General features: G+C 37.3%; 1 protein-coding gene across 1 annotated transcript in view; it reads left to right on the forward strand.

Annotated features, from left to right (window-relative positions):
- Positions 1-2,448: 2,448 nt before the first annotated feature.
- The window catches only part of fam50a (family with sequence similarity 50 member A), a 33,048-nt gene continuing 9,987 nt past the window's right edge, over positions 2,449-25,509 (forward strand). The window contains exons 1-10 of the mRNA XM_027145155.2: positions 2,449-2,974; positions 10,080-10,164; positions 10,579-10,678; positions 10,794-10,918; positions 12,921-12,997; positions 14,172-14,238; positions 19,381-19,442; positions 22,901-22,977; positions 23,651-23,705; positions 25,408-25,456. Coding sequence (XP_027000956.1) covers positions 2,681-2,974; positions 10,080-10,164; positions 10,579-10,678; positions 10,794-10,918; positions 12,921-12,997; positions 14,172-14,238; positions 19,381-19,442; positions 22,901-22,977; positions 23,651-23,705; positions 25,408-25,456 — 991 coding nt within the window. The 5' untranslated portion in view covers positions 2,449-2,680. The remainder of the gene's footprint in view (positions 2,975-10,079; positions 10,165-10,578; positions 10,679-10,793; positions 10,919-12,920; positions 12,998-14,171; positions 14,239-19,380; positions 19,443-22,900; positions 22,978-23,650; positions 23,706-25,407; positions 25,457-25,509) is intronic.

The raw sequence follows: 25,509 nt of genomic DNA on the forward strand, positions 1-25,509 counted from the left end.
TGCCCTTGAACTGGAACAGTTAAGATAATGCCACTGGCAGACAAAGATCTACTGAAAACAATGTGGCAAATGGCACACATTTCTGGGGAAGACCCCTGGTTAAAAGCAGTTCTAGGGAACTCTTGGCAACAGGGAAGAATGATGTAGGTCTGATCAAAAATTGTGCAAATAACACATAAATCGGATTACAGGCGCTGTAAAATGCAGTACACCTTTAAGCCAAAAGCTTTTAACGGCATTATGATGGTATTTAGCTCGTTACTGTGATTGTGCCATGTGAAACCTCTCTTGTGAGAACACCTATTTTTCCTTTGAAATAAATTAGGCCCCCAAAAAATGTGCTAAATCTCTACACAATCTTGTCCCAAATTCTGCAGGGAGCAAGTGGTTTTCTGTAGTAGACCTAGCTAATGCTTTTTTATAACGTATCAGTTCATCCAGACAGCCAGTTTTGTTTTTTTTGTTTTTTTGTTTGTTTGTTTGTTTTTTATTGAAAATCATACACTTTTATCAGGGATATTGTAAATCTCCAACTATTTACAATGAAGCTCTTAAGAATAATATAGAATCCCTGATGCACCACAGGGTAAGCAATTCTTCAGTAGCAGTAGCTACAGTAAAGCGCTCCTGTCTGAAATTATCCCTCATTGGTGAATCCAAGACAAAATCAGTTAGTTACAATGGGATTCCCTTTGTAAAACAAGGGCTTCAATGGCTGGGAAAATATCTGGGTATAGATCTCAGACAACACTGTGCATACCACCCTGCTAGTGTAGGGGAGAGACAGAGAATGGAACACTAAAGAATAAATTGGCTAAATGCTGTGATGAAACAGGTCTGTCCTAGACAAAGTCCCTCCTCCCAATCATGTTACTGTACACAAGGAGTACGAGAGGTAGAGCAAATTTGAGTCCATATGAGATACTGCTTGGCTGACACCCAAATAGAGGCATTGGGCCTAAACACACACCTAGGTTAACCAACCAATGTGAAGATGAAATGCTGTGTTACTGTGTAAACTTGTCCTCTATTTTGTCACTGCCTAAAGTGACACAAACAGTTCTACATGATCTCAAAAAAGGCGATTGGGTGTTAGTGAAGGATTTCAGGAGGAAAAGCTGGAAAGTCAGGCAGTGGCTTTGACCATTTTAGGTACTTCTGGCAATGCAGACTGCTGTAAAGGTTGCGGAGAGAGAGTGATGTGGATTCACACTAGTCATTGTAATTGGGTTCCAGAGCCTTAGGGAAAAACAACAAACGAAAATTGCTAAGAGGAGCAAGAAAGAACATCTAATCATCTAATCAGAATCAGAATCAGAATCAGGTTTATTGGCCAAGTGTGTTGACACACACAAGAATTTTGGTTCCAGCTTTTTGTGACTCTAAAAAGTCCAGACATAAATAACACTATACTTTACATTTAGCTTGGACTATACAAACAAGAAAGACAATGTGAGACAATATAGACAGTACAAATATTAAATAGGAATACAGAATATATGACGGATCAATAATGTACATAATGTGAGAGTGCACACACGCTCTTTTGTACAATATACAGCAGCAGTAGTGTGTATGCAACATATACAGATGTTGTCTTTGTTGTCCCTCTAGCTGAAACTAATTAACAACCCGTTTGCTATGTAACTAACCAGGTCACTATCCCAGAAGTTTAATTGAATTAATGTTACACATAAAGTAATCTGATTAAAATGTTCCTTTAATTTAATCCTTTAACAAGGATGCTCTTAATGGTGTGCTTTGTTGCCTCTGCACATGATTATAGCTGGGTGTATGCCTCATTAATTCGGTTGTTGATTGGAGGATCGGGGTTCAAGGCTGAGCACAGCCAAGCTGCAACTGTTGGGCCCTTGAGCAAGGCCCTCAACCCTCCCTGCTCCAGGGGCGCTGTATCATAGCTGCCCCTGCACTCTGACCCCAACCTCCTCAGTTGGGGTATGTGAAGAAAAGAATTCCACTGTGCTGTAATGTATATGTGGTGATAATAAAGGCTTCTATGCCCTGTTCTATTCTATTCTATTCCATCTATGTATTCCTTTTTTTAGTTGTTAAAACCACTCAGAGTAAATACAGCATCCTTTGTGTCAACAGTGACAAATTTCTGTCATAAGAAACAGAAGCATGCATCCCACAGAACAGAGTACTGCACCCTTGATTGGATTGGAGGATTAATAAATGAGCGTAAAGAATAAATATATTACTAAAAGCACACCTTGGGCAATTAGCTAATATTGGATGGTATGGGTTGTTATTCAAATTGCTAACCTTATGAACAGGTGCTGAAAGAGACGGCAGATCATTGTCGCCCACCCAATCAGAAGTTGGATATCATGCTGGTATTGTCTGTGATATTTAAAAAATAAATAAATTAAACTTTGACTTGGGCAAAAATATGAATGGTTGGAATGAATATGATAGAAGTCAATAAAAGGAGCAGGGGTACAAGAATTGTCAAACAGACAGCATTTTATTTATTTAAAAAATATAGTAGTAAATAAAATTACATGAAAACATCAAAGGTGAGAAAAAATGTAAACATTTGTGGATAAAATCTTGTAATATATACAATTAATAGCCGACAAATGAACGACATGTTTATGTCGTTACTGACGTGTAAGTTCCATAATATCGGAAGTCGTACAAATATCTTGGGTTCTTAATGGGCTCCGTACCAGCAGATGGCAACAGCTCTAAACTAAAGGAGAAAAAGAAGAAGCAGCAAAGAAGAAGACGCTTTTTCGGCTTCACCGAGGTTATTTTTTTTGGAAGTGTGCATTTTATTTTTTACGGACTCAGTTCACAATTTACAGTTAAAGTACATTTCATTCACTGTAAAGTTACAATGGCGCAGTACAAAGGAGCAGCTAGCGAGGCGGGAAGAGCCATGCAGCTGAGGAAGAAACGCGAAAGAGAGCGAGAGCAACTGGAGCAGTTAAAACAAAAAATAGCAGAGGCAAGTTAAATAGGTTATTTTAATTTTTTGTGTTTTGATTCTATGTAAACTCACAACAAATACAGTATACTCGAATACTCTTCAAGTCTGTTTAATTTAGAACATTTTAAAGCAATATTGTAAAAAAAAAATTACACGTTTGTACGTCGCTGTGGATCAGAGCAGTCAATAAACTGTATAGAGACATAAAGGATTTTCTGATAAATGATACATAAAGTTTACCCAGTAATCTGGTATTTTTGTCAACTTTAATAATTGAACATTTTTGTGTAGTTGTGTATGAATTTTAGTTAATTTAACTTATTATTATTGTTGTTGTTATTATTGTTGTTATTATTATTATTATTATTTGTAGAGTGGTTGCTCAATAGGGGATTTTGGAAATATCAATATTTCCTTTTTCAATAACAACAAATATTTCTTATGAAATGTTACTTTAACTCTGTCTTTTAACTGTATTATTCATTTATCATAAGCAGACAGGTTTTTCCGGTTATTTTTGGTCATTGCTCTAAACCAGTGATACCCAAACCGTTTTTGTAAACAATCCACAATGGTCAATTTTGAACTTCAATTCAAATGCTCACTCTAAAAGGAACACCAGTCAATGTTGGCACTCAATCACTGTATACAATAGTGCAGACATTCATTGTCTACATTATTAGGAAGCCGTGTGGCTGCAGTACGTGCAAAAAGCACGCAAATACGCGTCAGGAGCCACACAGCAGATCTTTGTACCAATCTCAACCAAGATTCTGCATTGTTCTGTAGTTTTTAACTTCATTTCACAAAATTAAATCTATTACTTTGTTTCAAAAAAGTTCAGTACTTGCAGAGGATTAATCTAATTATCTCTTCTTGTGTCAAGGTTTTTGTGACTGTCACATAATCAAAAGAAAATTCAGTTTATTTAGCCTCTATAGTCCTGCATTACAGGCACATTAAATTAGCATTTATATTAAGCATATCAAAACATTTTTTTGGGGTAATCTAACATTTGGTCTAGTACTATAATTTTTTTTAGTTGTACTCTTCAGGTAAAGTAATGCTACACATTAGGCTTATTGAATTACTTAATGAGTAGCCAGTAGGGCTGGAAAAAGTCTTAATTGTGATTATTTTTGTTTTTCCCAAGATTGCAATTGTTATGCAATTTTTGTAATTCTTGTAAACATGTAATAATTATTTTGACAGCATAACAAGGCACTGACAAATTAGTCTGGTGTAAACAATAATACAAAAGTCAGTAACAAGTCACACAAACAAAAGATATTAAAACAAATCTGTGGCTTTACCACTTAGTATTTAGATCATTCAGAATCATTTTAATCATATGTACACATGTGCATTGCAAATTTTAAAACACTGTCTGTGAACTTTACTAGGCAGTCTTCAAAAAAGAAATAAAAATATTAAATATAAATCTCCTGTCTTTAACATAACACACAAAATGCAGAAAAATAAACAAGAACAAATATCTGCCTGTACCTCTTAGACAATATATAGGTATATCTGCTGTAATAAACATAATATAAACTTTTGAATTGTACTTTTTAATGAATTCTTAAAAGAAAAATAAATATTACATGAGCATTAATGTAAATATTAATCTTAATTATTTTGTCAATAGGAGCAACACACCACATAGACTAAGATGCAGAAATCGATTGCATGCATGATTATTTCCACACGTGCTCCAACTATATGCGCTTGATCCACTTATCGTCGACACTACAAATGGCACAGCAGTATGCAGTGTACTTATCACCCTTTGAATCTTGAATATATTTACTCTTGCCTGAATGCAAAACGAAGTGCTGCCAGCAGTTGAACAATGCAGCAACAACAGTCAGCAAGTAGCAGCAGTGAAGTAGTGTCCAAGTAGCAGCAGTGAAAATGAAGTTTGACATTCTCCCATAGGTAATATATCATGGGTGTGCAAACATTTTGGCTTTGGAAAAAATAATGGACAGATCGATAGAACCGTTGCCATTTGCAAAGAATGCAAGTGTAAAATGAAAAACTCAGGGAATATATCAAAACGGTCAAATCACTTGAAAAAGCATTACAATGTGAAGACTGCGGTTCTAGCTCATGAGGCCCTACAGTGTTGTTGAACATGAGAGCTTCCCTGATATACAACATACCATCCTGACAACACTTCATGTAAAGAAGTGCGAGATGAAATTAAACACAAATTAATGGATACAGAATGAGTATGTTCTTCAAACACGTATTTGGAAAGACTCACACACAGGAGGGCAGTGTTGAAAGAAGCATGTGTGGAGTGGAATATGCATGACAAAAAAACCTGCTCTTGTTTGCGATAATGCAGCTAACATATCTATAGCCAAACAAGAGGCAAATCTTCACATATTAAATGCTTTGCACATTCAATTAACCTTTCAGCTCATAAAGGCTTGAAATTTGCAGGTGCAGTCTGGCTCCTGAGGTGAGTGAGACAGATTGGGTGTTTTTTCCACCACAGCATGGTCGCTACTGCTGTTATGAAGGAAAAACAGAAATAACTTGGAATTCCAGAGCACAAGCTAAAACAGGATGTGAAAACTCACTGGAATAGTGCATTTGATATTTTGGAGCGATTTTGGACAAAAGACTAAGGAAAGGCATGAGTGACGTTCATACTCTCAATGAAAATGACATCAATAACATGGAAAATGATAAAACTACTCGGACCAGTAAAGTCCTGCACGACCATCATGTGTAAGGAGGGGCAGCCTACTTTGTCAGTGATTACACCACTATTAGTCAAATTGTTGGATCATTTCCGAGTTGCAGAGAGCGATGGCACTTTGATACAATAAATGAAAGAAACTATGGCAAGAGAGCTGGAACATCATTATGCGGATGTGCAATGAGTCTGACTCAGAGCATCTGCCTTAGACTCAGATACAAAAAAGCTAATCTTTTTTGCACTGTAGACCCTAGCCAGAGAATTAAAACCTCCAGAGAGCTAGCTTTTGCTGATATTTGCTGATTGCTGATTTTAAGTACAAATAGATGTCCTCTTTGAGGCTAGGTGGTAATTTGTAGAATGGTGGAAAACTCCTCAGACTGAGTTTCCTCTCCTGGCAGAAATTGTCAAGATATACAGTGCCTTGCGAAAGTATTCGGCCCCCTTGAACTTTGCGAACTTTTGCCACATTTTAGGCTTCAAACAATGATATGAAACTGTAATTTTTCTGTGAATAATCAACAACAAGTGGGACACAATCATGAAGTGGAATGAAATTTATCTGATATTTCAAACTTTTTTAACAAATCAAAAACTGAAAAATTGGGCGTGCAAAATTATTCGGCCCCCTTAAGTTAATACTTTGTAGCGCCACCTTTTGCTGCGATTATAGCTGTAAGTCGCTTGGGGTATGTCTCTATCAGTTTTGCACATTGAGAGACTGAAATTTTTACCCATTCCTCCTTGCAGAACCTTGGATGGAGAGCGTTTGTGATCAGCAGTTTTCAGTTCTTTCCACAGATTCTCGATTGGGTTTAGGTCTGGACTTTGACTTGGCCATTCTAACACCTGGATATGTTTATTTTTAAACCATTCCATTGTAGATTTTGCTTTATGTTTTGGATCATTGTCTTGTTGGAAGACAAATCTCCGTCCCAGTCTCAGGTCTTTTGCAGACTCCATCAGGTTTTCTTCCAGAATGGTCCTGTATTTGGCTCCATCCATCTTCCCATCAATTTTAACCATCTTCCCTGTCCCTGCTGAAGAAAAGCAGGCCCAAACCATGATGCTGCCACTACCATGTTTGACAGTGGGGATTGTGCGTTCAGGGTGATGAGCTGTGTTGCTTTTACGCCAAACATAACGTTTTGCATTGTTGCCAAAAAGGTCAATTTTGGTTTCATCTGACCAGAGCACCTTCTTCCACATGTTTGGTGTGTCTCCCAGGTGGCTTGTGGCAAACTTTAAACGACACTTTTTATGGATATCTTTCTTCTTGCCATGAAGATAGCCTCAGTAGCTGGCATGGCAGTAAACTACAGTAACTAACTAATTAACTTATGGATATCTTTAAGAAATGGCTTTCTTCTTGCCACTCTTCCATAAAGGAAATCTTCCAGATTTGTGCAGTATACGACTGATTATTGTCCTATGGACAGAATCTCCCACCTCAGCTGTAGATCTCTGCAGTTCCTCCAGAGTGATCATGGGCCTCTTGGCTGCATCTCTGATCAGTCTTCTCCTTGTATGAGCTGAAAGTTTAGAGGGACGGCCAGGTCTTGTTAGATTTCCAGTGGTCAGATTTCCAGTGGTCTGATTCTCCTTCCATTTCAATATTATTGCTTGCACAGTGCTCCTTGGGATGTTTAAAGCTTGGGAAATCTTTTTGTATCCAAATCTGGCTTTAAACTTCTCCACAACAGTATCTCGGACCTGCCTGGTGTGTTCCTTGTTCTTCATGATGCTCTCTGCGCTTTAAACAGACCTCTGACTATCACAGTGCCGGTGCATTTATACAGAGACTTGATTACACACAGGTGGATACTATTTATCATTAGTCATTTAGGTCAACATTGGATCATTCAGAGATCCTCACTGAACTTCTGGAGAGAGTTTGCTGCACTGAAAGTAAAGGGGCTGAATAATTTTGCACGCCCAGTTTTTGATTTGTTAAAAAAGTTTGAAATATCAGATAAATTTCATTCCACTTCATGATTGTGTCCCACTTGTTGTTGATTATTCACAGAAAAATTACAGTTTCATATCATTGTTTGAAGCCTAAAATGTGGCAAAAGTTCGCAAAGTTCAAGGGGGCCGAATACTTTCGCAAGGCACTGTATTTACACATTCCTTGTACTATTGTGTACGTGTTTTTAGCACTGCAGATGACATCCAATCTGAATGTAGTGTCCTGTCATCTGAACATATAGACCAGTTAGTTTTTCTAAAGAAAAATCTCTCAAAGAAGCCCACTGACTCGCTTTGCCATAAAAATTAATCACGCAGTTCATAGTAGCTCAGACTACTTTATTCTACATTATTCTTTATCCATTTTTTCTTTTCTTTCATGGCACTTTATTTCATTTGTTATGGACATGCAAGTAGTATGTATTTGCAATTTTTATGGTACCTTTGGTTATGTGTTTGGTTTGTTTACTGTGTAAAGTTGTTTACAGTAAAGTTTACTGTGTAATGTTAAGTAATTTGAACATGGCAACAGAAAACAACAATTGATGAGTGAAGCATAATGAGATCTCTGAATCTATAACCCAAAAACAACAGTCATTGATATCACCACCAACATTAACAGGGCAGGATTAAAGGTATTACAATCCATTGTTTCAAAAAGACTTTAATTAAGGGAAGCAATATAAAAATATCACCATAAGATGCAGAACACTTATCAGCATTAAGAATCAGAAGCCCAGATTAAAATTTACAAAAAAGTACAGTTAAATTCTCCCAAATTTAAGGGAAGGTCAAAAAAGGATCTGCTCATGATCCAAAACATACAAGCTCATTTGTGAAACTTGGTGGAGGTATTGTGGTGGTTGAGGTTCTGTTGTTTTTCTTTCTGCTGTTTCAGGCTGACATGTTCAATGTCACCATTTGTTTCTTTCTTTTTCAGGACATTTCAAATTGTTGTAATTGTTGTCTTGTATCTTTTCAAGATATAAAATGGCTTGAATTTCATGCTTAGATAATTTTTGGTCGTCATGTTAATTTATTTTGTTTTTTAATTACAAATAGTCTTCACATTCAGAACTATTGTTGAAATTAGTTGTCTAACAAGGCACACCTGGCATTAAGAAACAACCGTCAGTGTTATTGAAAAATTTCTGATCACTTGAATCATGGGGCTGTTTCAAGCAAAATATGATGATCGTTACAGCTAGATGTCTTATACAACTCAGAATACCTCATCTTTTACTTGAAATATGTCAATAAGATCAAAATATGACAATTTGATCCATCATCTCATTTATATTTTGATCTTAAAATAAAGGTATTCATTGTATAGCAAAAACAAATGAATTCTAATTGTCAAAAACGTTTCTGGGGAACTGTATATTTTAAAATCACTCATAGGGCTGGGGTGGCCCGGTCTCTTCAGCAGAGCCTGCCTGGTAGCTCAGGATCCAAGACTTCCTCTTGCTTGAAGACAATATTGTTCTCTGACTATCAAAGGATTCTAGAGAGAAATGTGCTGGCCAGTGTCAGAAAGATTGGTCTCAGTCGCAGGTCATGGGTCTTGCAACAGGACAATGACCCAAAACACACCGCTAAAAACACCCAAGAATGGTTAAGAGGAAAACATTGGACTATTCTAAAGTGGCCTTCTTTGAGCCCTGACCTCAATTCTATTGAGCATCTTTGGAAGGAGCTGAAACATGCCGTCTGGAAAAGACACCCTTCAAACAACTGGAGCAGATTGCTCATGAGGAGTGGGCTTAAAAAAGTACCTGCTGAGAGGTGCAGAAGTCTCATTGACAGTTACAGGAATCGTCTGATTGCAGTGATTGCAACAAAATATTAGGGGTAGGCCTGTTCCATGAGTTAATTTTTTTAAAATAATTCCGTTGAAGCATGGTTGAAAAGCAATGTCATACTTTCATTTGTTAACATTCATAATTTTTATTTATTATTACTTTTGTTGATTAAAGTTTTTTCTGTGACCATTTCTTTCATTGACCGAAGGGTACCACCAATTTTGTCCACGTGTGTAGGATGCACATTACCAACTTCAATGAATTTAAGACTGCACTGTTAAAAATAAAATCAAATAAATTGGTGCAATTTATGTGCATATGTAGATGAGCTGCTAATGCAAATGAACTGGAAAAAGCAGTATAGAAGGATTGGATGACTTGTCAACAACATGACTTGTAACCAGCCATATTTGTCCACTGTAATAACATGTGTAATTTAAATATTACATATATCAGACAATTGCTCCTTCTCTGTCACACCCTCAAGCCCAGAGGCAAATATTTCTTTAGCAGATTAAATCTGAGAAACATCATATTAAACACACAAATACACACGCACCCCTTGATATCATTGTACAATTAATAACTTTAAATAAATAAAAATTTATTTATTTATTTATTTATGTGCTTTGCTTTTCAGGACAACATTGTGAAATCCAACATTGATAAAAAGTTCTCTGCTCATTATGATGCTGTTGAACAAGAACTTAAATCAAGCACTGTGGGTAAGTAACATTCAGAGTGTTTTGCCATCCATTATAAGTAATTGCTGTAGTGCTGCTTGTTTTGCATTGTTGTTGCAAATGAATTGATGTAGTGTCAGATCCTACAGGTCCTTAATCCTTAAGATAAAATAATGTCTACTTTTTTCTTCCACACAAGACAGCAACAGCACATAATATTATTATTATTATTTTTTTTTTTTTTAAATTATTATTATTAACAATAATAATGTGTGAACAGTGGGCAAATGCTGGTTCCTGAAAATACTGCAATAGTTTCTAAAGTTTGCTCATTACACACAGATGGAACTCTCTACAGTAATCTTAACACAGAAGTACATTCGAGTACAAATTGTGATGTATGGGGTCTCGATTAAGTTTAGTTTGAGGCTGCTGATTTATTCTTTTTTTTTTCAGGATTGGTGACTTTGAATGACATGAAAGCAAAGCAAGAAGCCCTTGTAAAAGAACGAGAAAAGCAGCTGGCCAAGAAGGAGCAATCTAAGGAGCTACAGCTGTGAGACTTTTACTTTACGTTTATTTATAATCTTTATTGAAATTCCTGATCGATTTCTTGAAAATTGATTTTCAGTTCAGTCTAATTTGACCTTGATTTGGTTGTTCTGTTTTAGAAAATTAGAGAAGCAGAAAGAGAAAAAAAGAAAAGAGGAACAGAAGAGAAAAATTGCTAGTTTGTCTTTCAATCCTGATGACGAAGGGGAGGAAGATGAGGAAAAAAATGAAGAGGATGAAGACGGTAATTATTCCAATTTTTAGTGGTATAAATACAGTGTGCAGGTTTTTCTCTCAGATGGAGATCACAAACTATCAGTGGACATTTGAAACTGACATGTTTGCAGTGTGTTCTACATACTAGTTTGGTTTTGTAATGTTGTTTTCTAGAGGGTTTGCTATAAAAATTTTTGTTGACATTTTGTCACTGGAATACTTCATAGTCATTGGTGCTGCATATTGATGGAGTACATGTTTTTGCAGTGGTTTTATTCCTAATTAATTTTGTTTGTTATATTAAATTAGAGGGACACTACTGAAGCAATGGTATGCAGAGAGTTTACAAAGTATGCATGGTACAGAATCTTATTAGTTAAAGGGTTTCGATTAGGAGTGGGGTATAAAAGATTTCCTAACCATTACGTGTACCATGGGGCACTGTAAAGACCATCCACAAATAAAGAAATTGAGCACCATAGTGATGTTACCAAGAATCGGATGTTGCTTCAAAATTATTGGGACATGGGAGACTGCCAAGAGAACTATAGCAGAACAATAATAGAGTATAGAAAGGACCTGTAGTAATAGCTGCAAGTACTTCTTTCTTTATGCATGTGATAACTATCTCTAATGTTTTTCTACATGTCTGGGTTGCCAGCCGTTTCTCACAATAAACTATAAATTCCACTATATCATCTCAAACCATGTGGCAAAATGTTCCAAAGGGTATGTTTGGTGCAAAAGCATGTCATGAAAAGAACACCATACCTTGGTGCAGCATGGTGTTGTGGCAGCATCATCCTCTGGGACTTTTCCCTTCAGTTAGAACTGGGGCTTTTATTAAGATGGTGGGAGTCATGAATAGCTACACATACCAGTACAGGTAAGTGCAAAGCTTTCAGGTGTCTTCTAGTAGAAGAAGACAAATTTGACCTTTCATCATGACAGTGACTCATACAAAGGGATGGCTGGTGACCTGAACTTTATCCAGAGACCTGGCTTCCTGTATAGAACTGAACCATTGTATACAGCCTAGCACCTAGACTTTCCCCTAAAGAATCTTTGCTCCTTTGACTGTCTCAAACCCACTCCCAACATCTGGATGTAGGAGGAGCTAAAAGGAAGAAATATGGTTTTTAAGAAATGTAAACATCTTTTTTTTTTTGATTCACACTGCTAAGCTAGCAAATTGTAAAGAATAGCCACACATCCTAGGACTAATGAAAAAAAAAAAAAAAGATTTGAGTTATGGAACTTACGACAACACATAAGGGTGTTAAATTTGTACACAGCAAATTAAAGACATGGTGAAAATTCTGAAAGCATCTTTTTTCAAAGTACATGTTAAGTAAAGGTTTGTTACAAAAAATCATTCCGTTTGATGAAACACAGAGAAAGATATTTGGAAACTACACCTCAGAATGTAAACAAATGTCATGAAGCATGCAAAAGGGTTAAAATGCTGTTCTATAGGCTGCTAAGGCAATTTGGCCCATTTCCATTGCCTGAATAGTGGGAAGGAGTCCTTCCTGTTGACCTAGTTTTATGTCTGTAGGATTTATGGTGTGGTCTGCATGATTCATATTAGGACAGAAGAAGTAAATCCTAACAATTACAGGAGTGTTATATCAGTTTTCTTCAGGAATTTTTGAAGAAGTCAGAAGGTGGGACAAGTCAGACATTGAAATTCAAGGTTTTATTTTACATATTTTCTTGCTTTTTCTTTTATTATTATTATTATTATTATTATTATTGTTATTGTTATTATTGTTATTATTAGAATCAATCTCTTTACTTGTATATAAATGTGACCTTTTAACATCTGGAACAAATTGTAGATATAAGAGTTTTCATGTGATGTAAAGATGGCTGGTAAGTTTTGGACAGCTGCAGAGTTGAGATGCGAGTACTGTTAAATGTATGTGTGTGTGTGTGTGTGTATGTATGTGTATGTATAATATATATATATATATATATGGAGTTAATATATAGTTTTTTTTAAATATTTTTTCATTTCTGTTTGCTAGATACCCCAGTTAAGAAGAAAAAGCTGGGGAAGAACCCGGATGTCGACACCAGCTTTCTTCCAGATAGGGAGAGAGAGGTAAAGATTTTTGATTTTCGATACACTTCCCTCCCTAAGGTCTAAGAATGTATGAAGGAGAAGAGGCCTTACAACAATGAATATAACAGGACGTGCACCTTTATTGAAAAAGGCAATTTGATTGACATGTCAAGCAACCACAGACAATTTCTTGTACTAATGCCACACTGAGATTTCTCAGTTTAATTTCATCTCCCCATTTTTATTTATCTTTATTTCTTGATTTTTCCTAGAATTTTTATTTTATTTTATAGTGTTTATGAATTTCCATAATCAGTATAGATTTACAATCACACAAATTCTGTTAATGTTAATCTATGGTCTCTTTATAGTTTTTTGTCGCTTGTCAGGATGCTTGAATCCTGCAGATCACTACTTGGGGCTCTATAGTTTTGTGTTGGAGTGATTTAGGTTGTGTTCACATTTGTATGTACAGGGGCTAGAAAATGAAATATTGAAACACCTAATTTTTGACCACAGTAATTACTTACTGTGGTGTAGGGCCTCTGTTTGAGACCAATATAGCATCAGTTCATCTTGTGAATGACAGATAGCCCTGAACAGTGGCCACAGATATATTGAGCCATTCTTATAGAACAGTGTCCAGGTCACTATGAGATGCTGGTCAAGGAAAATTCTTCCTCTAAAACACCCCAAAGTGGCTCAGTAATATACAGATCTGGTGCCTGTGCAGTAATATAAATCTGATCTGTGCAGGCTGTGGGAGATGTTCAACTTTACTTTCATGTTCATTCGACCATTCTGTTACCAGTCTTGATGTGTGCATTATCATCCTGATACCACTTTATGTATGGAACAATGTTTAAACCATTGGTTCATCCAGCACAATACTTGGCTTTTGATTAACCACAAAGTCTTGCTGTCCTGGTCACAGATGCACCAGCAAGACATGCATCAACAATTTGTCAACTTTTGAACTCTGGTCAAACTGGCAAAATATTGTGTGGATTGTAGCATTTTATTACTGCTGTGTTATTGCTTTGCTAATTCAACTATCCCACTCTGCTATTATATATGGAATGTGATATCAGGGAAGATTGACTTATAGGCCACACATGTAAGCATTAAACATTCAACACTATATTGACCAGTGTTTCAGTTTCATTGTCCAATCCATGCACAACTATGTTTTTGTGTGCTTTCATGTGTTCAGGAGGAGGAAAATCGTCTAAGGGAGGAGCTTAGACAAGAATGGGAGCGGAAGCAAGAGAAAATCAAGGGTATGTAATCTAAAAAATAACAATTATTGTACATATCTGGATGAAGTTGTTGTAACAAGCTATTACACTTGGTTATGCTAAGTACACTCGTATGGTTTATATGTCCTTGATTCAGTTAAATTCAATTTATTTGTATAGCGCTTTTTACAATTCACATTGTCTCAAAGGCTTTACAGAAGTATAGAAACGAAATAAATAAAATTTAAGTTTAAAATTAAGTTACTATATATTTTTAACATCTATCCCAATTGAGTTAGCTGGAGGCGATAGAAGGAAGAGAGACTCTGAGCTTTTTGGCTATTCTCCATATCCACTGTAGGGTCTTGTGACACGAGAGTGCAATTCTCAAACCAGGCATTGATGCAGCTTCTCAGGATGCTTTCGATGGTTGGAATGGTATGCAAACTGCAACAGGTCTATTGAAGGCAGCAGCAGGGTCTTGAAGCAAGACAAACCTTGCAAAAGAACTTTATAATAATAGATGTGAGTGCAATAGACAATAGTCATTGAGTCAGGACACTGTAGGCTTCTTCGGCACGGTGGTTTTTTTTTTTATGGAGGTGGTCTTTAGACATGTAGGGACAATGGGGCTGCTCAGGGAAATGTTGAAGGTGTCAGTGAAGTCATCCGTTAGTTGTCTTGCACATTCCCTCAGCACTGTTCCTGAAACAATGCCGGAGTTCTAGTTTAGACAGAGCACCTGGTCATTCGATGGAGGGATGGTCTTTCTTGCTGCAATGTTCTTCAACTCAAACTGAGTGTAGATGTCAACACATCAGGAAGGTAGGCATCACTGTTACAGGCAGGTGAAGTTGACCTGTATTTCTTGATCACCCGGATGGTCTGCCACATGTGCAGAGATTTGATAATGTGACTGAAGTGGCTGTGGATTCTTCTGGCATGTAATGTGCTTTTGTTTTCTGATTGCTCAGGACAGTTTGTGTCAGTTTGGTTTCACAGCTTCTGCTTGGAGCATTTGGTTACTGTCTCTAAGACCATCATGTCATCTATGCATAGCATCCAATCATCACATTTTTTTTTTCAAAACACTCAAGATCTACAACATCAACTAAGAAAAAAGCAATTAACAAAGTTCTGATCATTAAATGGAAAGCTGTTCCATAACTGTGGGGCTTTATAAGAAAGCTTTGCTCCCTGTTCTAGTCTTTAATATTTGAGGTACCAACATAGAGCCTGCACCTATTGTTTGAATCAGGCATGAAGGATCATTAAAGACCAAAAGTTTTCTCAGGACCCGAGGTTTATAATCAAAGCAAAATTTTTACTAGGAGCCAGAGCAGTATGGATAAGGTGATGTGGTCATATTTTCTGGTTTTAGAAAGGCTGCATTCTGGATTAAATGGAGCTTGTTTATGCAGCTACCTTCAGACAACAACTGTGAGATAACAAAAACATGAACTAATTCCCTGCATTGTTTAGTAATGTAAGAAGGGCTATAAACTGTCAGACTCTTATAAATAGGTCTGCCAGAATAATGCAGGCTTCTTGACTCATTTCCGATCAAGATATGAATCATTTCCGTGTTTATGAACACCATGCATTGCAACTTATTACAGACTTTCCCATGCGTGCATGTACAAAACTACCATAATAGGCAAAATATCCATATAAAAATAAATCTTACAGTAACATATTTCTTATCTTAGCAAATTTCTGAGATTTTGGTAATTTAGCACATCTAGCACTTAACACTTATAAGGTACTTATAAAGTACTCACTTTACACATGGATATGTACTTTCAGTGGATATCCATTGAAAATTTATTCTTGATCTTTTATTAAGTGGACATAAGGGTTAGTGTTGCTTTTGGAGGCAAGTGGACAGAAAGCTAGGGTGCCAAAACATTTGGAGGTAAGTGGAGACAAGCATGTGACGTCATTCAAATACTCTTGAGGAAGTTCCCCTCATTTGGCTGAGTGTTTTAATGCATCACATGTCCATGTTGTAAAAAGTTTTTTGATTTTGCATATATTGGAGGCGGGGCTGCGGCACAACTGAAAGGCCACATGTCCATGTTGTGCTCATTTTTGATTTTCAGGTGACATCGCATGATGTCACGTGACATGAGCAGAATCCACGTGAGGCAGTTCCCCTCATTGTGCTGAGTGTTTTGATATGTCACATGTCCATGTTGTGCTAATTTTGGATTTTCACGTGACATCACGTGACGTCATCAGAACACACGTGAGGCAGTTCCCCCCTTGTGCCTTTTTAGCACACAAAGACTGAAATTAACTTGCGTTTATCAAACTGCCAACTTCAGTGTAGCTCTTACAAAAAAAAATTTAAGAAAAAGAGAGGAACTCTTACAAGCTCTGTCTTTTAAACAAGTCAAAATATTTTAAACCTAAATATATAATATAATGTAATAACATAATCATATGTTAATCATAACCATCTTAACACAACTGTCATATTAGAAGTGTTGCTATTAGCATATTGAATGCAATTTGCACAATGCTTGCACACAGTCGCAGTTCCATCTACTGTTTTATTTCCATTGTCATTGTAAGTAACATGAAATCCAAAATGTTCCCACACACCGGATTTGAATGACGTAGAGACCCTGCTGGGCTTTCTTGGTGATGGAGCTGGGGTGGAGTGATCAGGCGAAGTTCTCCGCTAGATGAACATCAAGAAATTTGGTGCTCTTGATGATCTCAACAGATGATCAGTCGATATTTAGCGGAGAATGGTCGCTCTGGGCTCTTCTGAAGTCAACAACCATCTCTTTAAGTTTTAGCAACATTCAGAGACAGGTTGTTGGCTCTACACCAGGCAGTTAGATGTTGCACCTCCTCTGTAAGCTGACTCGTCGTTCTGAAGAGACCCACCATGGTCGTGTCATCGGCCAACTTAGTGATATGTTTTTTTCTGTGCAGCAGTGGGCTGAGCACGCTTTTGGCACGATTGAGGTCTCCTAGTCAGGAAGTCCAGGATCCAGTTGCATAGGGAGGTGTTCAGTCCCAGCAGGCTCAACTTCTCCATCAGGTGCTGGGATGATTGTGTTGAATGCTGAACTAAAGTATATGAATAGCATTCCTACGTTAGTGTCTTTATTGTTCAGGGCTAAATGAAGGCAATGGCATCGTTCGTGGCGCGGTTTGGACGTGTCTCATGTAGTCCAGTTAATTGTCCAGGGAGCAAACATTGGAAAATAGAATGTGCGAGAGAGGACGCCCACCCGCTAACATCTGGAGTGGCCGCTGCAAGCTATTGCCATGCCTACCATCCTGGATATATATAATTATGTTGGCTTTGTAGAAACCAACATTCTGTTTTCCGATTTAATCTTCTTATCATTATGTTGGCTTTGTTGAAGCCAACGTTCTCTTTTCCGTTATAAGCTTATTATTATTAATGGTGCTTGCAAAGCATCATTATTGTTATTCTGCATACTTATTAATGGTGCTTGCAAAGCATCATTATTGTTATTCTGCATACTTATTAATGGTGCTTGCAAAGCATCATTATTGTTATTCTGCATACTTATTAATGGTGCTTGCAAAGCAACATTCTTGTTATTCTGCATAATGTTATCCTGCGTACTTATTATTAATGGTGCTTGCCAAGCAACATTCTTGTTATTGTGCCGGAAAAAACTTTGAAGCGATCGGAATTCCGGAATTCCCGGTACGGAAGCTCAAAGGGTTTTTTTCCCATAGACTTGAATGGGGAATTCTTAAAATTTTGTTCTCTCTGTAGATGTAAAGCACACTCTCAATACATATCAACTCCACATCAATCCAATGATTCCACAAGTATTGGCCCAGAGTCAATACATATTTGTCCAAAAGTATTGGCACCCCACCGGGTATTCACGTGACGTCATGTGTAGCCCAGCCCCCAAAAAACTGTTCTATGCAGTATAATAATAAGTAGAATTCCATAATGACTGCAGTTTTGACATGAAATGTCAAAACACTTAGTAGTCACTTTAGTCCAAACGTCGTCACGTGTAGCCCCGCACCCTAAATAAGCGAAATCATAAATTTTGCACAACATGGACATGTCATATATCAAAACACTCAGCCCAATGAGAGGAAGTGCCTCACGTGTTTTGGTGACGTCACATGTAGCCCCTCCCCCAAAATAAGCGAAATCATTAATTTAGCACAACATGGACATGTGACATATCAAAACACTCAGCACAATGAGGGGAACTGCCACACATGCATTCTGGCCACGTCACGTGACGTCACATGAAAGTAAAAAAATTGCACAATATGGACGGGACATATCGAAACACTCAGCACAATGAGGGGAACTGCCTCATGGGTATTCGGATCACGTCACATGCTCATGTCCGCTCGCCTCCAAAAGTATTGGCACCCTAGCGGTCCAGTAGCTTTCACAATCTTTCTGTCCACTTGCCTCCAAAAGTTACACTGATCCTTATGTCCACTCGCCTCCAAAAAGCACCAGCCTTTGTTAATACTTGCACCGTCAAAGCCAACATCAAAGTTTGTCGTGACGAACTTTACAAATCTAGTTGTATTTGCAACATGTCTTCAAGAACAATGGAGTAATGGGTAACAGTAATAAAATAAAAATACACAAGAATATCTGATGTTAATTTTGTAATATTCCGCATAATTAGAGCACAGACAAATGCTTTCATTTCTTTTAACAATACAGTGTGACGGTGTGAATACTTGCACCGTCAAAGCCAACATCAAAGTTTGTCATGACGAACTTTGCAAATCTAGTTATTGTTGATTTATTCACTTAAAGGAAAGTGGCAAGTGGGTAAACAGTTTCACTGTTTTCAACTTTTGGAGTGTAATATTTCTTAGCCCACTGGACACAAGCAAGTTCGCAGAAATTTCAGTCAATGACTTCCTGAAGTCTCAAAACCATTGACAAATGAAATGCATGGTCAGTTGGGTTCAAGTCAGATGATTTAGCAATTTCATATCATTCCTCTTTTTTGCCTTTAAAATACTTTGTGTTGCTTGTGTAAAATGCTTAAGGCCATTGTTACAGGTTTGTGCATGTGTGTGTTGCCCACTTCAGCCACTCTCTCGCTACAGGGGTCTCTGAAATCTGAAGATACTGAAATAAAAACTGAAGTTATAAACTTGCTATAATAACATACATTAACCTTTTTTCCTCCTCAGGTGAAGAAATTGAAATCACTTTCAGTTATTGGGATGGATCTGGACACCGGAAAACAGTCAAGGTACCCATAATGAGTGCATGATAATAAAATGTTATCCTATAAATCAATTTACTCTCTTAAATCTATTCTTTTAAATATATCAAAAGATTGTTTTTCCTTACTACACTAATATCAGAAAAAAATAGTATCAGAATTTTTTTTTTTTTTTTTTTTTTTTTTTTTTTGATGTTTCTCACACCTCTTTTTGTGTCAACAAGCACAACTGCTGTGGTTTACCTATTTGATGTCTGGTTGTTAACTTACCAGTGGTTTCACCATACCCCCAACACCCACAATATTCCAAATGTATTGATTTTTCATCTTTTTTCTGTTTCATAATAGCTTTTTCCCCACCAATATGTAGTTCTCTGGTCTTCATGTGTTAAAAAACAAATGCATATTTATCTATTTCTCTCAAACCAAAGCTGAGTGTATAGCAAAAATGTTTTCTTTTCCCATATTTTTGGAGGGTATTGTATGTTGGAATTACATATTCAGTTTCTAATCAAGTGAAACATAATAAATATACAATAAAACATATTTACACAGTATCTCACAGAATTGAGTACACCCCTCACATTTTTGTAAATAATCTTTTCATGTGACAGCACTGAAGAAATTACACTTTGCTTCAACATAGTGAGTGTACAGCTTGTACAACAGTGTAAATTTGCTGTCCCCTCAAAATAACTCAACACACAATCAATAATGTCTAAACTGCTGGCCACAGAAGTGAGTAAACCCCTAATACCCCCTTTCCACCAAAAAGAACCGGGTGCTGGTTCAGAGCTGGTGCTGGTTCAAAGTTGGTTCCACTGGCGAAACTTATAAGAACCGGTTTGCATTTCCATCGGTTAAGAGAGCCATCACAGAGCCGAGTCTGATGTCACTGTATACATGTCACGTTACACAGCAACGTTAGCGCAGCAGCGGCAAACACATCAACAATGGCTGATGTTACTTTACTGCTAATACTCATGGCTTTGTGAACCTACATTGGCGGTTCTTAAGTCTAGATGAGCAACGTTTTGGTGCTACTTAACCCTCTGGGGTCTGACCATTTTGGTACACTGGCAGAGGTTCTGACATGCTCTTAAATTTGGTCTTTTTTTCAGTTATTTCAAAACATATTAATGGCTAATATCACATAACATTGTATTCAGCACAAACTGTGCTACAGTATTGTGTAAGTAAAATGTATGTACATGTTTGTATTTTTAAGTAAATGATGTTTATGCGTGGGTAGTAAAAAAAAGAAAAAGAAAAGATGCTGAAATAAGGCCAAGAAACGCATACTAAACATTTGTTCACACACAATAAAGTTCTCTACTCTTGTAGAGTTGATAATTTGCTACAAAAAGATGTAAAAACCATTTTACCCACTCATTCACATGAAACAATACATTGATTTAACTTTTGTAAGACAGTTTTTGTTGTGTAAAGGCAACATGAATGATGTATTACATGTGTGTGTATGATTATGAATGACGGAGTATTTTAAGTGGATTTCACGTTGAAGAGGAAAAAAACGCGCCGGCGAGCCCGTCGACCCCAGAGGGTTAAGAACCACTTTTCCTGGTTCAGAGCCGGTGCTTTGGATGACGAAACAGAAAGAACAGTGCCAGTCAGTGCTCAGACGATAAGCCGCACACTGCGTCAGATTGATCTGCATAGCTGTCATCCCAGAAGGAAACCTCTTCTAAAGATGATGCACAAGAAAGCCTGGAAACAGTTTGCTGAAGACAAGCAGACTGACATGGATTACTGGAACAATGTCCTGTGGTCTGATGAGACCAAGATAAACTTATATGGTTCAGATAGTGTCGAGCTTGTGTGGTGGCAACCAGGTGAGGAGTACAAAGACAAGTGTGTCTTTCCTACAGTCAAGCATGGTGGTATGAGTGTCATGGTCTGGGGCTGCATGTGTGCTGCCGGCACTGAGGAGCTACAGTTTATTGAGGGAACCATGAATGCCAGCATATGCTGTGACATACTGAAGCATAGCATGATCCTTTCCCTTCGGAGACTGGGTATTCCAATTATTCCAGTATTCCAACATAACGACCCCAAACACACCTTTAAGATGACCATTGCCTTGCTAAAGAAGCTGAGGGTAAAGTTGATGGACTTGGCCAAGCATTTTCTACAGAGGGACCATTGAGAGCATCCTGAGTAGCTGCATCACTGTCTGGTTTGGGAACTGCACCATCTCGGATCGCAAGACCCTGCAGCGTGAGGACAGCTGAGAAGACAATTGGAGTCTCTCTTCCCTCTATCATGGACACTTGCACCACACGCTGCATCCGCAAAGCTAACAGCATTGTGGATGACCCCACATACCCCTCACACAAACTCTTCACCCTCCTGCCGTCTGGAAAAAGGTACCGAAGCATTCGGGCCCTCACAACCAGACATTCATCAGACTGTTTACATGCTTACTGTTTACAAACTGTTTACATGCTGTTTTGCACACTTTTTTACTTTTTTTGCTCTTTGCAAACACTGCCTAACATTTCAGTCATTTTGCTCATACTGTACAATATTTAAGTTGTTGCTGTTTTTTGCACAATCTTATACACTATCTCAGGGACCTGCTGCTAAGAAACTGTATTCATTCGAGTATTACTGCACGCTATATTGTCTGAACTTACAGTATTTACATACAGTATTGACACTGGTCGGTCAGCGCTGTCTTTTGTGTACTGTCTTTTTTGTATTTTGTGCATTGTCGTGTAACCTTTTGTCTGCACTGTCTTGTCTGTCTTGTCTTGCACTGTTTGCACCAGGTTGCACAGTTGCACTTTATGTGGCTAGGACTACTTACTAAGTCCTAGCCTTGTCTTTGTTTTATGTAGCACCTTGATCCTGGAGAAACGTTGTCTCATTTCATTATGTACTGCAACAACTATATATGGTTGAAATGACAATAAACTTGACTTGCATGTCTCCAGACCCTAAACCCTAATAAGCATCTGTGGGGCATCCTGAAACAGAAGGTAAAGGAGCGCAAGGTCTCTAACCTCCACCAGCTCTGTGATGTTGTTATGGAGGAATGGAAGAGGACTCCAGGGGCAACCTGTGATGCTTTGGGAAAAACTCCATGCCCAATAGGGTTTAGGCAGTGCTGGAAAATAATAGTGGCCACACAAAATATTGACACTTTGTGCCCAATTCGGACATTTTCACTTAGGGGTGTACTCACATTTGTGGTCAGCTATTTAGACATTATTGTCTGTGTGTTGAGTTATTTTGAGGGGACAGGAAATTTACACTGTTATACAAGCTGTACACTCACTACATTGTAGCAAAGTGTCATTTCTTCAGTGTTCATGAAAAGATGATAAATTATTTACAAAAATGTGAGGGGTGTACTCACTTATGAGATACTGTATTTGTAGTTCTAAATATACATTGGTACATAATTGTGATTTTAAATGGAACATTTGACTGTGTTTGAATCTTCATACATCTGACCCTAGATGAAGAAGGGCAATACTATTCAGCAGTTTCTTCAAAGAGCCCTGGAGGTTCTGAGAAAAGACTTCAGTGAGTTGAGGCAAGAACACTTGTTGTCATTTGAAAAAGAAGTTAAGCAATTAAAGCTAAAAATAGTGCATGCATGTTTGTTTCAGTGTTTATCTGCTTTTAAAATGAAATTATTAGTTTTTTATAACAGTGCTTGTAATACAGTTTTTTTTATCTCAGTGCATTTATTCAGTTCTAGGCTATATAAGTCTAGGCCATATGGACTTACCCATACAAGTCTAAAACTGCTATTTTAATAATGTGAAGAAATCATTAGTTATTTACTGTGAATTAGTTATTATTATTTGTGTAAAGTTTCTATTTTCTTGTGATGGATGTTCTTTTCTTGAACTGTTCTTTATATTTTCTTGTGTGTGTATACACTTCAAACATACAAACGCATTCTCTTTTGACATAATACTTACATGTGATGATAAAAGTATAAAGCCATAAATTTTTAATTGATGTGGGAAAATATTTTTGGCCACTATGTTAAACAGTAATAGTCCTTACCCTAGACATCTCAAAGCTGTAATTGCCACCCACATTGCAAGTACAGTACTAATGTTGGTCATTATCGTTATTTCTTTTTACAAATACACTTTTGTTCTTATGTATGGTAACAAAGTATAAATTTAACACTACCATGTATATACGTTCTAATGATTTTTTTTTTATATTTTTTTTTGTTTATACTTGTACAGGTCTGCTGGAGTGGAGCAGCTCATGTATATTAAGGAGGATTTAATCATTCCACATGTAAGCACAGTCAAACACAAGAAGTATACACCCTTCTGATCCCTAAGAAATTACCCCAATTACACTGATAAAATCAATCAAAAAGTTTTCCAAAACTATGAGGAAAATAAAAATTGTATTATTTTATTTGTAAAATGCTAATAGAAATGGAAAACAAAATGTGCATGTTCTTCCTTGGATAGCTTCAGGAATGCAATTGCTAAGAACAGATTTGGGCATCTTGCTTATAGGTTCCTGTTTGCACAATTGCATTTTACAGTATAGAAGATAAATTATTTCTAATTGCTCTATCCATTATCATCCAGATGAGGTTCTGTTTTGTTTCTGGATTTTCTCAGGGTTCATGATATTTACTTTTTTCCTGCCACCATCATCTCTGGCTTGTTCATTAGGGATATGTAAATGTAGCATTTCTATCCAGAATTTATTTGCTGTTGTATATCTGCTTTGTGACTGTTTCTTGTTAAAAGAAATGAAAGCATTTGTCTGTGCTCTAATTATGCGGAATATTACAAAATTAACATCAGATATTCTTGTGTATTTTTATTTTATTACTGTTACCCATTACTCCATTGTTCTTGAAGACATGTTGCAAATACAACTAGATTTGTAAAGTTCGTCACGACAAACTTTGATGTTGGCTTTGACGGTGCAAGTATTAACAAAGGCTGGTGATTTTTGGAGACGAGTGGACATAAGGATCAGTGTTACTTTTGGAGGCAAGTGGACAGAAAGATTGTGAAAGCTACTGGACCGCTGGGGTGCCAATACTTTTGGAGACGAGCGGACATGAGCATGTGACGTGATCCGAATACCCATGAGGCAGTTCCCCTCATTGTGCTGAGTGTTTTGATATGTCACATGTCCATGTTGTGCAAATTTTTGATTTTCACATGATGTCACGTGACCATAATACACGTGAGGCACCTCCCCTCTTTGGGCTGAGTTTTTTGATATATGACATGTCCATGTTGTGCTAATTTTTGATTTAGCTTATTTTGGGGGCGGGGCTACACATGACGTCACCAGAATACCCGGTGGGATGCCAATACTTTTGGCGAAAAGTGGCTACTGAGGGTTTGGACATTTCATGTCAATACTGCAGTCATTATGGGATTCTACTTATTATACTGCATAGAATACATAGAACGCATAGAAGAGAAGCCGTGCCTGAGCTCTGCGCACCCTGCGTGTGTGAGAGCTTAGAGGATTTTTAAGAATTCCCCATTCAAGTCTATGGGCTGTTCGATCATCGACTACGGGAAAACCGAAAGTTCTGTCGGAACCCCGAAATAAAACTTCGTCCGGAGTAAGGTCCTAAAGAACCTGGCCGAGTTTGGTGTAAATTGCTCGAAAACTTGCCGAGTTATAAACCTCCAAATATATCCAGATTTATAATGGAAGTCAATGGGGAAAAAAGGCCACTTTGAGCTTCCGTACTGGGAATTCCGGAATTTGGTGCATGTTGCTTGAAAGCCCTAGGCCGCATTTTAGTCTAAAAAAGTCTGCTAAGAAAAATAATAATAATAATAATAATAATAAGCTTAAATAGGAAAACAGAATGTTGGCTTCTACAAAGCCAACATAATGATTATTTCTATTGGTACATGTTAAACAAATGTCAAATTGATAAGTTCTGAAATATCATTGCATGTCAGTATTAAGTTTAGCTCTGAATTAAAAAGCTTGTTTTTCCCCCCAGCACCACAGCTTCTATGACTTTATTGTGACAAAAGCTAGAGGCAAAAGTGGTAAGCATGCTTGTAAAATGTTGTAAAGCTATTATTTGTCTTTAATCTCTATA

The sequence above is a fragment of the Tachysurus fulvidraco genome, chromosome 23 (assembly GCF_022655615.1).
Source record: "Tachysurus fulvidraco isolate hzauxx_2018 chromosome 23, HZAU_PFXX_2.0, whole genome shotgun sequence".
In the NCBI taxonomy this organism is placed as follows: Eukaryota; Metazoa; Chordata; class Actinopteri; order Siluriformes; family Bagridae; genus Tachysurus; species Tachysurus fulvidraco.